The 14,188-nt window shown below is 37.3% G+C and overlaps 1 protein-coding gene across 1 annotated transcript; it reads right to left on the minus strand.

The window, feature by feature from the left end:
- Window positions 1–239: 239 nt before the first annotated feature.
- LOC149259683 (ran-binding protein 1 homolog c-like) lies at window positions 240–13,027 on the minus strand. The gene is made up of 6 exons (XM_089418938.1): window positions 12,656–13,027; window positions 11,381–11,532; window positions 11,093–11,219; window positions 911–997; window positions 725–817; window positions 240–552 (listed from the first exon to the last, which is right to left on the minus strand). The coding sequence occupies exons 1-4, from the start codon at window positions 12,829–12,831 to the stop codon at window positions 973–975; spliced, it is 480 nt and encodes a 159-aa protein (XP_089275064.1). The 5' UTR covers window positions 12,832–13,027; the 3' UTR covers window positions 240–552; window positions 725–817; window positions 911–972.
- Between the last annotated feature and the right edge of the window lie 1,161 nt (window positions 13,028–14,188).

Genomic DNA, 14,188 nt, shown 5'->3' on the forward strand with positions numbered 1-14,188 from the left:
CAATTCAAAATCATTTGTAAAGAAATTTAAGAGAAATTGACAACATCCATCCAAAAAAATAACAATGTGTCATTAACAATTTTCAAAACATGTATAAAATAGCAACATAATACTAATAAAATCAGTATTATTTTTAATCAAAACAAGTAAAATTCAAATATGATTAACAAATCAAAATATTTCATGAATATCGTTATTCTACGATAAATTAACAACATACATAAATCAAACTCATCATATGATTACAAAATCAAAATGTCTCATTGATATAGGGTAAATTCACAACACCCATCTAAACATAGCAATGTCATTCTACACAATAATTTCTTCATAAAAAACAATGCATGTGCATGCCTAGCTACCACCACCAAGATCATCCTCATGATCATCTTGACCATCCTCATTACTCTGATCCACATCATCACAAACACCGCAACTATCATCATCATCTCCTCCTTCACCACCATCATCCTCATCCTCATCCTCATCATCTCCTGATATATGTTGAACATAATTTGGATCATCGTCTTGGCAATCATTACCTATAGCATTCTGACAAAAAAAATCAATATTACATGTTAGTATTAATTACATAACACAACGCATGTTTTTGTTATACAATGTTAACCATAAAATGAGGTAAGATATAATATCTAATAGTACTAAAAAATAAAATGAAAATATGGTTTAAAAGTATATTGGAAATCCAACTAAGATTACATACCATAGAGTCCATCCAAACAACAAATTCAACCCATCTCTTTTGTTGCAGCACCTCCTTTTCCAAATGATTTGGAGGTCTTCCATATTTTAGTTCCTATAAATCAGTAAATAGGGAGAAATTAGATAACAATGACTTTCTTCTAGTACAAAATTTATTAAAAAAATATCACATGTTTAATATACTTACAAAGGTTGTTATCAGTGCTTTTAAACCTTTCTGGCCACTACGATGAGTGACTTTTGTCTTGGTTAACCTCGCCTTGGATGCCTTGTCCTTAAACATAAACCAATTCAATTTATTTTCACACAAATACATGTCTAAGATACTTATAAGTATTAATACATTCTAAATAATGTTTAATGAAAAATTCAATACCTGAATGCTCTCATTGCCGGCTTTTCTTTGTGCATCCAACTTCTCATATGATTTTACAAGTTCTTTCCATACTTTAAAAGGTATGTCAATAGGTCTTTGTTTCAGTCTTTGATCTTGAGGCATTTTTTTAATTTTTCTTGTTTGGTTAAAAATTTTGGTTAAAAAAAACCGAACAAGTAATTCACATCAATGGCATGGGGACTCTATGGATATGTGTAAAAAAATGGCTATAAAGAAAACATCCAAAAAACATATGAGCTCTCCCTTTGATGGTCACTTGGGGCATATGGCTGGAAAGGAACAACTCCATTTTCGAAAATCAAGGACAATCCTTTCTCAAATTCCTTCCTAATATTTGCTCCAAATGTCTTAAAATGAAAAACAAAATTCAAACGTCGTCCTTAAACATCTCCCTTAAATATAACGTTGGACCATAAATTCTTCACTTTTATTGTTATCGGCTCTGGAATGATTTTTCTATATGCAATTATATAATGAAATATGTGTGCACTAATGAAAAAACATTGAGTTTCATTTTTCATAATCACAAACAATGAAAAAAGAATCACACGTAACTAGCATCATTTTGGAAATTTTATATTTATTAAAAATCTTTAACATGTTTTCCTCCCATATCTCATAAAAAGGTGTGAAATTTTTTATATACTCTCCAATAAGCACTACAACAAAACCAACGATTTGGAGGTTTTACACTAAGTTTTTCAACATCGAGCTTACTAGGGCTTGCACCACCGGGGTTATTAGTAAGAATCTCATGAGGTTTGCATAGCCATGATTATTAGAATCAAAATAGTAGGATTTGCACTAAAAAACAGTTCATAGAGCTTTCCTGCTGGGGAGAAAATCACAAGTTCAACTTCTGCAGTGCAGAGCACCGAGAGCTCGTAAGCTTTCTTCAGCAATCCACCTACGTTTGGAAAATGTAGCCTGCCTGCTGAAGATGTTCTCAATCCTCTTCCTCTGCATCTTTCCCCTCACTATTCTTGTATGTCCTCTTTCGTTTTTCCCTCCAAACAAACCCTCTCAAATTGAGAAAGCAGAACAACTCACTCGATGAGAATCCGAATCCAATTATCGCTTCTAACAATAACCCAATACGATACCAGAAGTGATTACACAAAAGCTCATTGACTCTTCATTTGTTTGGAAAAGAGCCAAGCATATACTTCTGATGAGGGTTTCCGTCTCAAGTCTGGCTCGCAGGACGTCGCTTAGTCAATTGCGAGAAAAGTTTTCCACCTGCCTGTCACATACGGTTTGTCACACTATATATTAAAATAAGGTTGATCATACTAACAATAAGGTTGTATAGTTTAAAAGGAGGGCTCTCCTGACTGCATTTGGTTGGTTTATAGAAAAGATTGCTGGAATGTGTAATGTGAATGCTCTGCTAACTGTTTTTTAAGCATTTGGAAGTATTAAAACCCCCTAGGATAATTAATGTAAGGCCTGTTAATTAATGTGTAAAGATGGCTATTGTCCTTGGGCTACCTTAGCTGTTCGTGTTTAGTGATCTGTGGTATTATGACTCCTCAAGTCACTATTAAACCATGAGAACCATGCCCAGGCAGACTAGTGTGACATTGTGGATGAGAACCAAAACTAGACTCCTATAACCTCCTTTTTCATCCTTTAAATTGCAGAATTAACTGACTGTTCTAGTAATCGTTCTTGAGCACCTGAAGATGTGCACCCTAAATAATAAGAATAATACCCTGAAACATATGAATAGTCCATCCTGTGCATGTAGGATATGCACATGAGGTCCAATAAAATCACTAACCAGAATACCAGGTGTTATTAAAGCCTCTACAGGTTGATATATATGAATGTTACAGTGTGCAGGAGTATGATTCAATTCCATACGAAAATACAAAACATCTGATAGGATTTCCTTATACCTCATAGGCAAACAACCATTGTCCCTTCTATAGATGAGCAGAATAAGTGCATGGTTCTCTACACTAAATAAAGACAAAGTATAGTACTTATTGCTGACAAAATAGGATTTAAATCGCGGTTCAATTGCTTGACATTCAGCTGGTCACAGAATTGTAGAGTGCATAATCATAAGTGATGTAACGAGCCTCATTGCTCAAATTCTAAGGGTCTTGCGAGCCATAATCACAGCCATGTATGGCATATCTTGTGATTATGGCATTTTATGAGGTCAATTCTTGTGAAGACATTTCAGTTTATAATAAATTTTGAACCTCAACAGAGTTTTGGCAAGACCTGGCTGAGCTAGGACATCAACAACACAGCTGATATGAATGACATAATCTAGCCTCAAGAGGGAGCCTCTTTTGTTTCATCACTCTAACAATCTATGAAGTGGTGGAAAGCATAACAACTTCCCCTTGAATATGACACCTAAACTGAGTACAAATCCTAAATGATGCAGCCCTTGGTGCATGTCTCTCAAAGTATCGATATTTCAAATGTTGAAAGCTCTTGTGCCCATTTGATATGCATTTGATTGCAGTTCCCCTGAAGAAAGAATCTTATAAAGGTGAGGCCATGGCCAATATGTTAGCCATATCCATTGGAGTTGCCATTGCTTGACAACTTTAGTGTGATCAGTCCCACCATGATTCACATGGGCTTCTACTCAACACTGCCGGTGGCTATTGTAAGAGTCTTCAAGCTCATTGAACCCATAGTATTGATAAGTGTATTCTTTGGGTCTCTGGTTTTCAAATTCTGCCTATGTTTTCCTCTCAGTATCATTATTTCAAATGCCGAAAGCTCTAATTCCCATTGCTGTGTATTTGATTGTGGTTTCCTTGAAGAAAGAAGCTTATAAAGGTGAGCCCGAGGCCAATATGTTGGCCATATCCATTGGAGTTACTATTTCAGCTTATGGGGAGGCCAAGATGAATGCATGGGAGGTGATTCTCCAGTTAAGTGCAGTTGCATGTGAGACTACCCAATTGGTTCTCATACAAATTCCACAAACATCAAAAGGGATTAATTTGAATCCCATCACATCTTTGTTGCTCCTTGTTGCCTTGTTTTTCTCAGCACCCCCTGGGCCTTAGTAGAATACCCATTTCTGATAATCAGGGTCTCTTCCTTTGATTTGGATTACATGACATTTCTGCTTGTGCCTTGGCTCTTAATCTTGCAGTGTTTCTTCTGATAGGAAAGACTTCAGCCTTGACTATGAATGTTGCTGGTCTTGTCAAGGACTGGCTGCTCATAACATAATCTTTGTCTGTAATAAATGAAAAGGTTACAGTCATAAACTTGAGTGGGTGTGGACTGGCTTTTCTGGCTGTCTGTTACTATAATCATTTGAAACTTCAAGCTCTCAAGTCCAATGACAACCAACCAAAGTACCTCAGCAGTGCAGCTGATGCCAATGATGAAGGAGAAGGTTTGATAATGACGAGTGGGAGATTCTCAATCAGAGATTCAGAATCAGTAGAGAAAAATCAAACTCAAGCTTTCGAGAATTTCTCGGGTTGACAGGGTATTATTGCAGGTTTGTTAAGAATTATGGGAGAATAGAAGCACTTGTAACAACATTATTGAAGAAAGATGCATTTTCATGGACTCCAGAAGCAATGAAGTCCTTTGAACATCTTAAAGAGGTAATGTGCCAAGCACTGGCCTTAGCTATGCCAAAATTCACAAAAACCTTTATTTTGGAATGTGATGCCTCAGGAAATGGAATTGGTGCTATTTGCAGTTGGGAACATCTACCTAGGACAATATCAACCAAGCACCTCTACTCAAATATTACAAACATATGTTGCTTACACATGCATGTAGCATTTGCCAAAAATTCCATGGCTACCTTACAACATGATGTTGGGTAAAAAGGCCAGTGATACAGGACATAAATGCAGAAATAGACACTGAAACATAGTAAAATGCTGAAAATTCAAAATAGACTTTCCTCCCTCCCTCACTCTACAATCTTGAGGACAAACCATTGTATATGGGCTCTCAACACCAGTAGGCAGCCACGTATCACATAGATTTGTGAAAAAATTGCCCTCAAACAAGAACAAAACACAAACATTTCCAAAAATCTGCTCTTAAACAGTCAAAAATCCCACAGATTTTGATAAATCTACACAAAATCAACAATGAAACACATGAATATGGATTTCTGATTAATCTACCCAATCTCTGTGGCAAAACACTCAGAAATCTATCAATTTCTTCTTGAATCACCAAATCAGCAACCACTTCTCCCAGAGATACAAATCTCACCAACAATACAAGGAAAAACAGATCCAGTCCACTGCCAAATCATCTGATCGGCCAATAAAACTAAGAAATTTCAATGATTAACTATCTACACAGGCCTCTATTTCAATTTTTTCAAGCTTTGTCTCCAAGGGCTCTGCAACTTCTCCCGCACTTCAAAAAATCGAATCTTGTCTTCCTCGCTTTGTACGAGATACGCAATCGAATAACCCAACAACGTTAGAAGAAATATCATCGGGTTCTGGAGGTTTCCAAGCAGACTCAGCTTTCAGCACCTTAATTAGTGGTTGGGGTAAAAAGTCAAAACCAGTTCCTCCCTCTCCTCAAAATTTGTAAAGAAAGCTGATAATGCTCCTACCACGGAGCTTCCTTCAGAAAAAATTTGAGTCACAACCCTTACCCTATCTGGGTCTGACTTCCTTGTCTTCCTCTTCCTTGCTGGGAGACTGACAGCCCCATTTACATAGGAAACTCTCTTGGAAAGTTTCTAGATAGTTCTGAACTGAAGCATAAACAATATGTTTGTCCTTGTATTTGTGTTGAAGTTGATCTAGAACAAGCTCTTCCAGAGAAAATAATCCTCAAAAATGGAGACTGAATCCATGAGCAGACTCTGGATTATCAACAGATCCATTACAAGTGCAAGCTTTGTCACGAATATGGTCGCTTTGCCAATGATTGCAAGTCCAAAACCTCTGTTGTAAGTCCCTCGGGAGAATGTCATGTCCCTAAGAAAACATGTGCAAGGCATGTCAAAGCTGGATCTTCGTTCAGGAAAGAGGTTGTAACTACCACTCCTAACCCTTTTGACCCTTTCACTACCCTTCCTGACATGGTAACCAAACAACAGAATCTGTTTGCCCTGAAGCAGATGACCCTCCTGCTGATTTAGTTAGTCTTTACACCTCTCCTGTCATATCTTCCTCTCCAATAAAAAAGAAAAACCTTCAGTGGACAACACAGCCCCCTCACCCCATGACCCTGCTAACTCATCTCTCATTGAGAAGACCTCGCTAGTTGAACCTCTTAACAACGAAGGGTCTCCTGTTCCTCATCCTAATAGGAACATCAACGCCTCCTGCAAGTAGAAGAAATCAGACTCCTGGGCTGATGGGGAACATCTTGAGCATGTTGAAAAGGGATTCAAAAAAATGGGAAGAAAACCTCACAAGGAGAAAAGAGATGACGCCACTGCCATTGAGAAAATATTAGGCAAGCAGAAAACATTAGAACAGCAACACAAAAAACCAGCAGAATGCCAGAAAGGAATCAATGAAATACAGGGACAAGGAGAAGGAAGCATCTCTGCGCACCTCTCAATGAAAATAATTTCTTCGAATATAAGAGGTTTGGGGAACACCATCAAAACCCTGGCAGTAAAGGATATAATAAGGACTGAGAAAGCAGGCATTTTATTCCTTCATGAAACAAAGATGGATGCAAATGAATTTGAAAAAGCCAAGCAAATATGTTGGGCCAGCAGCAAAGGTGCAATAGTCAGTGCGAGAGGGGACTCAAGAGGCCTTGCCACCCTATGGAACCCATACAAATATCAAGAACTAGAAAAAAACACAACCAGTTCTGGATTAAAACTGTTTTGAAAGACTGTGACAAACAAAATTGTGGCAGTAAAGAAAATCCATCTGGGTAAAGCCAAAGAAGGTGTTAATGTAACTGCTTTAAGAGAAATCAAATTATTGAAGGAGCTTTCGCATCCAAGTATAATTCAACTAATAGATGCATATCCACACAAACAGAATTTACATATTGTCTTTGAATTCATGGAGAGTGATCTTGAGATTGTTATAAAAGACAAAAACATAGTTCTCTCCCCAGCTGATATAAAATCCTATATGCAAATGACGTTGAAGGGGTTTGTTGTTTGTTATAAAAAATGGGTTTTGCACAGGGATATGAGCAAAAAGTGCAATATGTTGGAGCATGAGCAACTGGGGAAGTTGGTCTTCATCAACTACAACATTTGGATGCTCACAAAACAATTGCAGGCAAAGGATCTAGATCCAATTTTATTTGATAAGGTTGATCTAGTCTTTCATTGGGTCTTGGAGGATGAATCTCCTACTAATGATTTGAGTTGGCTTGATTGAAAACTCTTGGGATTCTCTAGTGTTTTGTTATCTCAAATAGAAACACCACATACATTTGTATTACAATTGTTGCTTTTGTCTAGCGATGTGGTCTCTACCCATAGCTATGGGTAGAGAGTGAATTTGATATTGTCCTAGGTAGATGTTCCCAACTACAAGCTATGGGTAGAGAGTGAATTGGTGCTATTTGCAGGGAACAGGCCAGTCATTCACAGTGAAGAAGATAATGACAAGATTAGTGTATAATGATGGACAGGATGGTGCCATGGTGCCAACCTAAATCTCAAGTAAGGAGACATCTGTTCATCAATTTGTCAAGAAGCATGGCCTACAATTCAATTGCTCTAAGCCTATCACTTCTTCCACCTGTCAAATAAATTGTTTCCTGTTTGTTTAGTTGACTATGGTTCTAATAAATATACTATTGTTTGATGTAAATAGACAAAACAAAACAAAAAATATGGAAAGTTGTGACCCCATTTTCTAACTACAAATTGAAATCGAATTACCATAGTGACCACCTCTGCTTATTGGAATCAAAAAGGGGGTGGGTTAACCCAATACGATACCAAAAGTGATTACACAAAACCTCATTGACTCTTCATTTGTTTGGAAAAGAGCCAAGCATATACTTCTGACGAGGGTTTCCGTCTCAAGTCTGGCTCGCAGGACGTCGCTTAGTCAATTGCGAGAAAAGTTTTCCACCTGCCTGTCACATACGGTTTGTCACACTATATATTAAAATAAGGTTGATCATACTAACAATAAGGTTGTATAGTTTAAAAGGAGGGCTCTCCTGACTGCATTTGGTTGGTTTATAGAAAAGATTGCTAGAATGTGTAATGTGAATGCTCTGCTAACTGTTTTTTAAGCATTTGGAAGTATTAAAACCCCCTAGGATAATTAATGTAAGACCTGTTAATTAATGTGTAAAGATGGCTATTGTCCTTGGGCTACCTTAGCTGTTCGTGTTTAGTGATCTGTGGTATTATGACTCCTCAAGTCACTATTAAACCATGAGAACCATGCCCAGGCAGACTATTGTGACATTGTGGATGAGAACCAAAACTAGACTCCTATAACCTCCTTTTTCATCCTTTAAATTGCAGAATTAACTGACTGTTCTAGTAATCGTTCTTGAGCACCTGAAGATGTGCACCCTAAATAATAAGAATAATACCCTGTAACATATGAATAGTCCATCCTGTGCATGTAGGATATGCACATGAGGTCCAATAAAATCACTAACCAGAATACCAGGTGTTATTAAAGCCTCTACAGGTTGATATATATGAATGTTACAGTGTGCAGGAGTATGATTCAATTCCATACGAAAATACAAAACATCTGATAGGATTTCCTTATACCTCATAGGCAAACAACCATTGTCCCTTCTATAGATGAGCAGAATAAGTGCTTGGTTCTCTACACTAAATAAAGACAAAGTATAGTACTTATTGCTGACAAAATAGGATTTAAATCGCGGTTCAATTGCTTGACATTCAGCTGGTCACAGAATTGTAGAGTGCATAATCATAAGTGATGTTGCGAGCCTCATTGCTCAAAGTCTAAGGGTCTTGCGAGCCATAATCACAGCCATGTATGGCATATCTTGTGATTATGGCATTTTATGAGGTCAATTCTTGTGAAGACATTTCAGTTTATAATAAATTTTGAACCTCAACAGAGTTTTGGCAAGACCTGGCTGAGCTAGGACATCAACAACACAGCTGATATGAATGACATAATCTAGCCTCAAGAGGGAGCCTCTTTTGTTTCATCACTCTAACAATCTATGAAGTGGTGGAAAGCATAACAACTTCCCCTTGAATATGACACCTAAACTGAGTACAAATCCTAAATGATGCAGCCCTTGGTGCATGTCTCTCAAAGTATCGATATTTCAAATGTTGAAAGCTCTTGTGCCCATTTGATATGCATTCGATTGCAGTTCCCCTGAAGAAAGAATCTTATAAAGGTGAGGCCATGGCCAATATGTTAGCCATATCCATTGGAGTTGCCATTGCTTGACAACTTTAGTGTGATCAGTCCCACCATGATTCACATGGGCTTCTACTCAACACTGGCTGTTGCTATTGTAAGAGTCTTCAAGCTCGTTGAACCCATAGTATTGATAAGTGTATTCTTTGGGTCTCTGGTTTTCAAATTCTGCCTATGTTTTCCTCTCAGTATCATTATTTCAAATGTTGAAAGCTCTAATTCCCATTGCTGTGTATTTGATTGTGGTTTCCCTGAAGAAAGAAGCTTATAATGGTGAGCCCGAGGCCAATATGTTGGCCATATCCATTGGAGTTACTATTTCAGCTTATGGGGAGGCCAAGATGAATGCATGGGAGGTGATTCTCCAGTTAAGTGCAGTTGCATGTGAGACTACCCAATTGGTTCTCATACAAATTCCACGAACATCAAAAGGGATTAAGTTGAATCCCATCACATCTTTGTTGCTCCTTGTTGCCTTGTTTTTCTCAGCACCCCCTGGGCCTTAGTAGAATACCCATTTCTGATAATCAGGGTCTCTTCCTTTGATTTGGATTACATGACATTTCTGCTTGTGCCTTGGCTCTTAATCTTGCAGTGTTTCTTCTGATAGGAAAGACTTCAGCCTTGACTATGAATGTTGCTGGTCTTGTCAAGGACTGGCTGCTCATAACATAATCTTTGTCTGTAATAAATGAAAAGGTTACAGTCATAAACTTGAGTGGGTGTGGACTGGCTTTTCTGGCTGTCTGTTACTATAATCATTTGAAACTTCAAGCTCTCAAGTCCAATGACAACCAACCAAAGTACCTCAGCAGTGCAGCTGATGCCAATGATGAAGGAGAAGGTTTGATAATGACGAGTGGGAGATTCTCAATCAGAGATTCAGAACCAGTAGAGAAAAATCAAACTCAAGCTTCAGGATTAGGTATTTAGATCATTAATATTGTCTTGTGCTAGAGATTACTGTTCTTGGATTGGCTCCTCTATGCCCAGATCTATTTGCAGGGAACAGGCCAGTCATTCACAGTGAAGAAGATAATGACAAGATTAGTGTATAATGATGGACAGGATGGTGCCATGGTGCCAACCTAAATCTCAAGTAAGGAGACATCTGTTCATCAATTTGTCAAGAAGCATGGCCTACAATTCAATTGCTCTAAGCCTATCACTTCTTCCACCTGTCAAATAAATTGTTTCCTGTTTGTTTAGTTGACTATGGTTCTAATAAATATACTATTGTTTGATGTAAAAAGACAAAACAAAACAAAAAATATGGAAAGTTGTGACCCCATTTTCTAACTACAAATTGAAATCGGATTACCATAGTGACCACCTCTGCTTATTGGAATCAAAAAGGGGGTGGGTTATGCACAATCCTCCGTATCATTTGCTATTACCAGAGATAATTAAAGCCACCCTAAACTCAAGTCTTAACTATGCTGATAGGGTGTTTGGGGAGGGGGATCCCTTACCAACCCACTATAATCTGCACAAAAGCATCCTAAGAACATATGCAAAATCAACCCTTCAATGAAATGATCCAAGAATATAGGTACTCAAACATTGATTTTATCAAAGAAAAATACAAGACAGAAAGAAAAGATCATAACAAGGATTAGAAGAGTCTAAGAACAGTGCTCACTGTCTACAGAGCCAAGACGAATGCAGAAGAGTTCTTCCTTCAGTTCCCCATCTGAGAAATTCAGTTGCATGCCAGACCCAAGTTTTATCACTACCTGCGTGCTCCTGAAGTGACATTGGGGAATGAACTGCAAGGCAAAAAAAAAAAAAAAACAATATAATCCAGATAATAAGGATCAACACAAATTCTCGGCACAGAAAGCCTCTTAAAACTTGGACGTAAGATAAGCTATTACAATCTCAGGGGGAAATTACACAAAAAAAAAAACAAACAAACAAATTTACATACTTAAATGGTTTGCACATATTTTCAATGTCTTGGATTGCCTCATGACCAGCCGAACCTTTGTAGTATCCTTGTGCTTAAGAAACTTTACTGTTCCTACACCACACTCCTTCCATTGATTCCCATCCTTGTCAAACCTGTACAGCTTCGCCTTCCTGCAGGGTCAAACATATAAAAAAGAATGGGAATATTAATAAACAATGAAACTGCATTAGGATCATTTTAAGAGCCCATGGCATCCATTAGAAGTAACGTCTGCAATATCCCACCATATCAAATGCATTCAAAGATAAATTACCAACGACCTATTAAAAACACAGGAGATATTCCTTAACATTACCAAAAAGGATCCCACAAAAAAGCTCAATAATAACATCAAACATGTAAGAATACAAATCATCAACTATTTAATAACAAAAGAATGCTCATCCCATACATCCCCATAAAGTACAGAAATGATCAACAGCCTGTTCAAAACATCATAGAAAGTCAATGAAAACAGTTGACAGAAGACCAAAACAAACATATGCCTGAATCATACCACCTCACAACATAAAAAGACAAATCACCCTAATGCCAATAACCAAAAGACAGATTATCAAATAGGCCCAATTCAGTATTCAATGGCTAATCCAAAAACCAAAAAATACGAAACCCCGTATGCTTAACAATAACAAATGACCATCACACCCCCCACTAAACCAGAATAACAGAGAAACCATCATAGATTCTTCAAAGACATTGAAAAAAGGATGGCCTATAGTTCAACAAAATATAAAAAGACTCGTCAAAATACAAAACCCCCAATGATAACAAATAAACCATCAAATGCATCCCCGAAAAAATCTTCATCGGCAGCCTATCAACATAGGAAAACAATTATTATAGACCATAATGAGATCAAAAATTGCTGATCAAAATATCAATGGGACATCAAAACAACAAGAAACTCAAAAAATACACAGAAAAGCAAAACCCTAATTACCCGATAAAACAAACCATAGCCTGCTAAATGCATCTACCATAGAGTTTCTTCAACACCCCGTTGAAATGACAAATCCGATCATCATCAACAGGCGAACAAAACATCGAGAACCCGATAAAAACAGATCTTACTAAAAAGGAGAAAAATTAGAAGTAAATAACTGCCCAAATGCATCTTCCTTATAGTCAAGGTCCCATTTATGTGCACAGGAAAAGGGCCACCGAAGAGGCCATGAAAACAACTTTCAACTGAGAAAACAAAATCATGAAATAGCCATGGATTAAGAAATTTACATGTCAAGAAGAACATCCTCCTCTTCTTCGCCCGTGGTGACAGTAACCTCCTCAAGCTTAACAATGGGTGCAACCTGAGCTCCAGTGTCCTCTTCCTTTCCGGCATCATCCTCGTTCTCTCTCGAATCGTCATCTACTGCCCGTGTAAGAACAGGATCCTCCTGAGTTCCAGCCATCCCAATACCAGATAGTGCACAGAGGGAGGGCTCGAATGAAATCGATGGATCCAAAATATGCCAGAAACTCGCCCAATATCAGACACGAATGCGAAACCCCGAGGATTTTGGACAAAGGATTTAACTGTGCAAAAATGCTTCGAAGGCAAAGGGCAAAGAGGTCGACGGAGAGAAAACTCTCTATATAAGGGTTTTTGAGGTCGATGGAGAGAAAACACTCTATATAAGGGTTTTGAAGAGGGAAGGCCGGTAGCTGTTAAAGATTGAGAGTAAAAGTAGCATCGTTAAAGATAATATAATAAATTATTACAGGGATGGTTGGGGGGTTTCAAAGGGAGAGAAGGCCATGGAATAACCCCTAAATCATCTCCAACATGAGAGGCCTACTTCATTCATGTTGTCATGTTGGGACCAGAGGTTGTTGTGCGTTTTTTGTTTTCGCAATTTTGAACTCTTTCCTCGGTGATATATTATTGTGTTTATTGTAATAATATTGGGATGGGGTTGAGGGGTTTGTAAATGAGATAAATATGGAAAAGTAATTAGAAATACTGGTTTTAAATTATTATAATAAGTATTGTTGTGGTTGATCCATGATAAGTTGTAGGGTGGTTGGTTTGTATGGGGTTTAGTTGTTACGAGGTCTTAAGTTCAAATGTCATGGGGAGGGGTTGAGAATGGAAGTCATTTTGGGGGCATCAAAACTATTCTAAGGGGCATCTTCCACTGAGCTTTACACAATCCTCGATGTTGAGGATGAAAATAATATGAATATGCCAAGCTCACTCTACAACCTAGTATGGTTACGGCCATGTTTGTCCATCATTCCAAGGGGCATCTTCCACTGAGCTTTACACAATCCTCAATGTTGAGGATGAAAATAATATGAATATGCCAAGCTCACTCTACAGCCTAGTATGGTTACAGCGATGTTTGTCCATCATCAAAGTTGAAATTTTGCTAGTGTCGGCCAAAATAAATTTAAAAAAAAAAAAATTAAAAAAAAAAAAAATACAAAACATTTAAATAATGTTTGCTCATAAAAAATAATTTCCAATGAAGAAATTGGATCCCTCTCCGCTCATATTATATCTATATTTAAGATGGGTCTATGCTAGTGGATAACACAAAAATCACAAAGTGAAGAAGAGTTTAATTTCAAGTCAAAGCAAAACTTTGGGACTAGCGCAATTCATCTAACTTCTATTGAAATGCGGTATTTATACGTGTAATGTGATCTATATATATATATATATATATATATATATATATATATATATATATATATATATATATATATATATATATATATATATATATATATAGTGTAATTGCTATTATGTTGTTAAATGGTTGT

Source organism: Pinus tabuliformis, chromosome 6 (assembly GCF_031772625.1).
Source record: "Pinus tabuliformis cultivar Carrire ecotype Pingquan chromosome 6, CPIR1, whole genome shotgun sequence".
NCBI lineage: Eukaryota > Viridiplantae > Streptophyta > Pinopsida > Pinales > Pinaceae > Pinus > Pinus tabuliformis.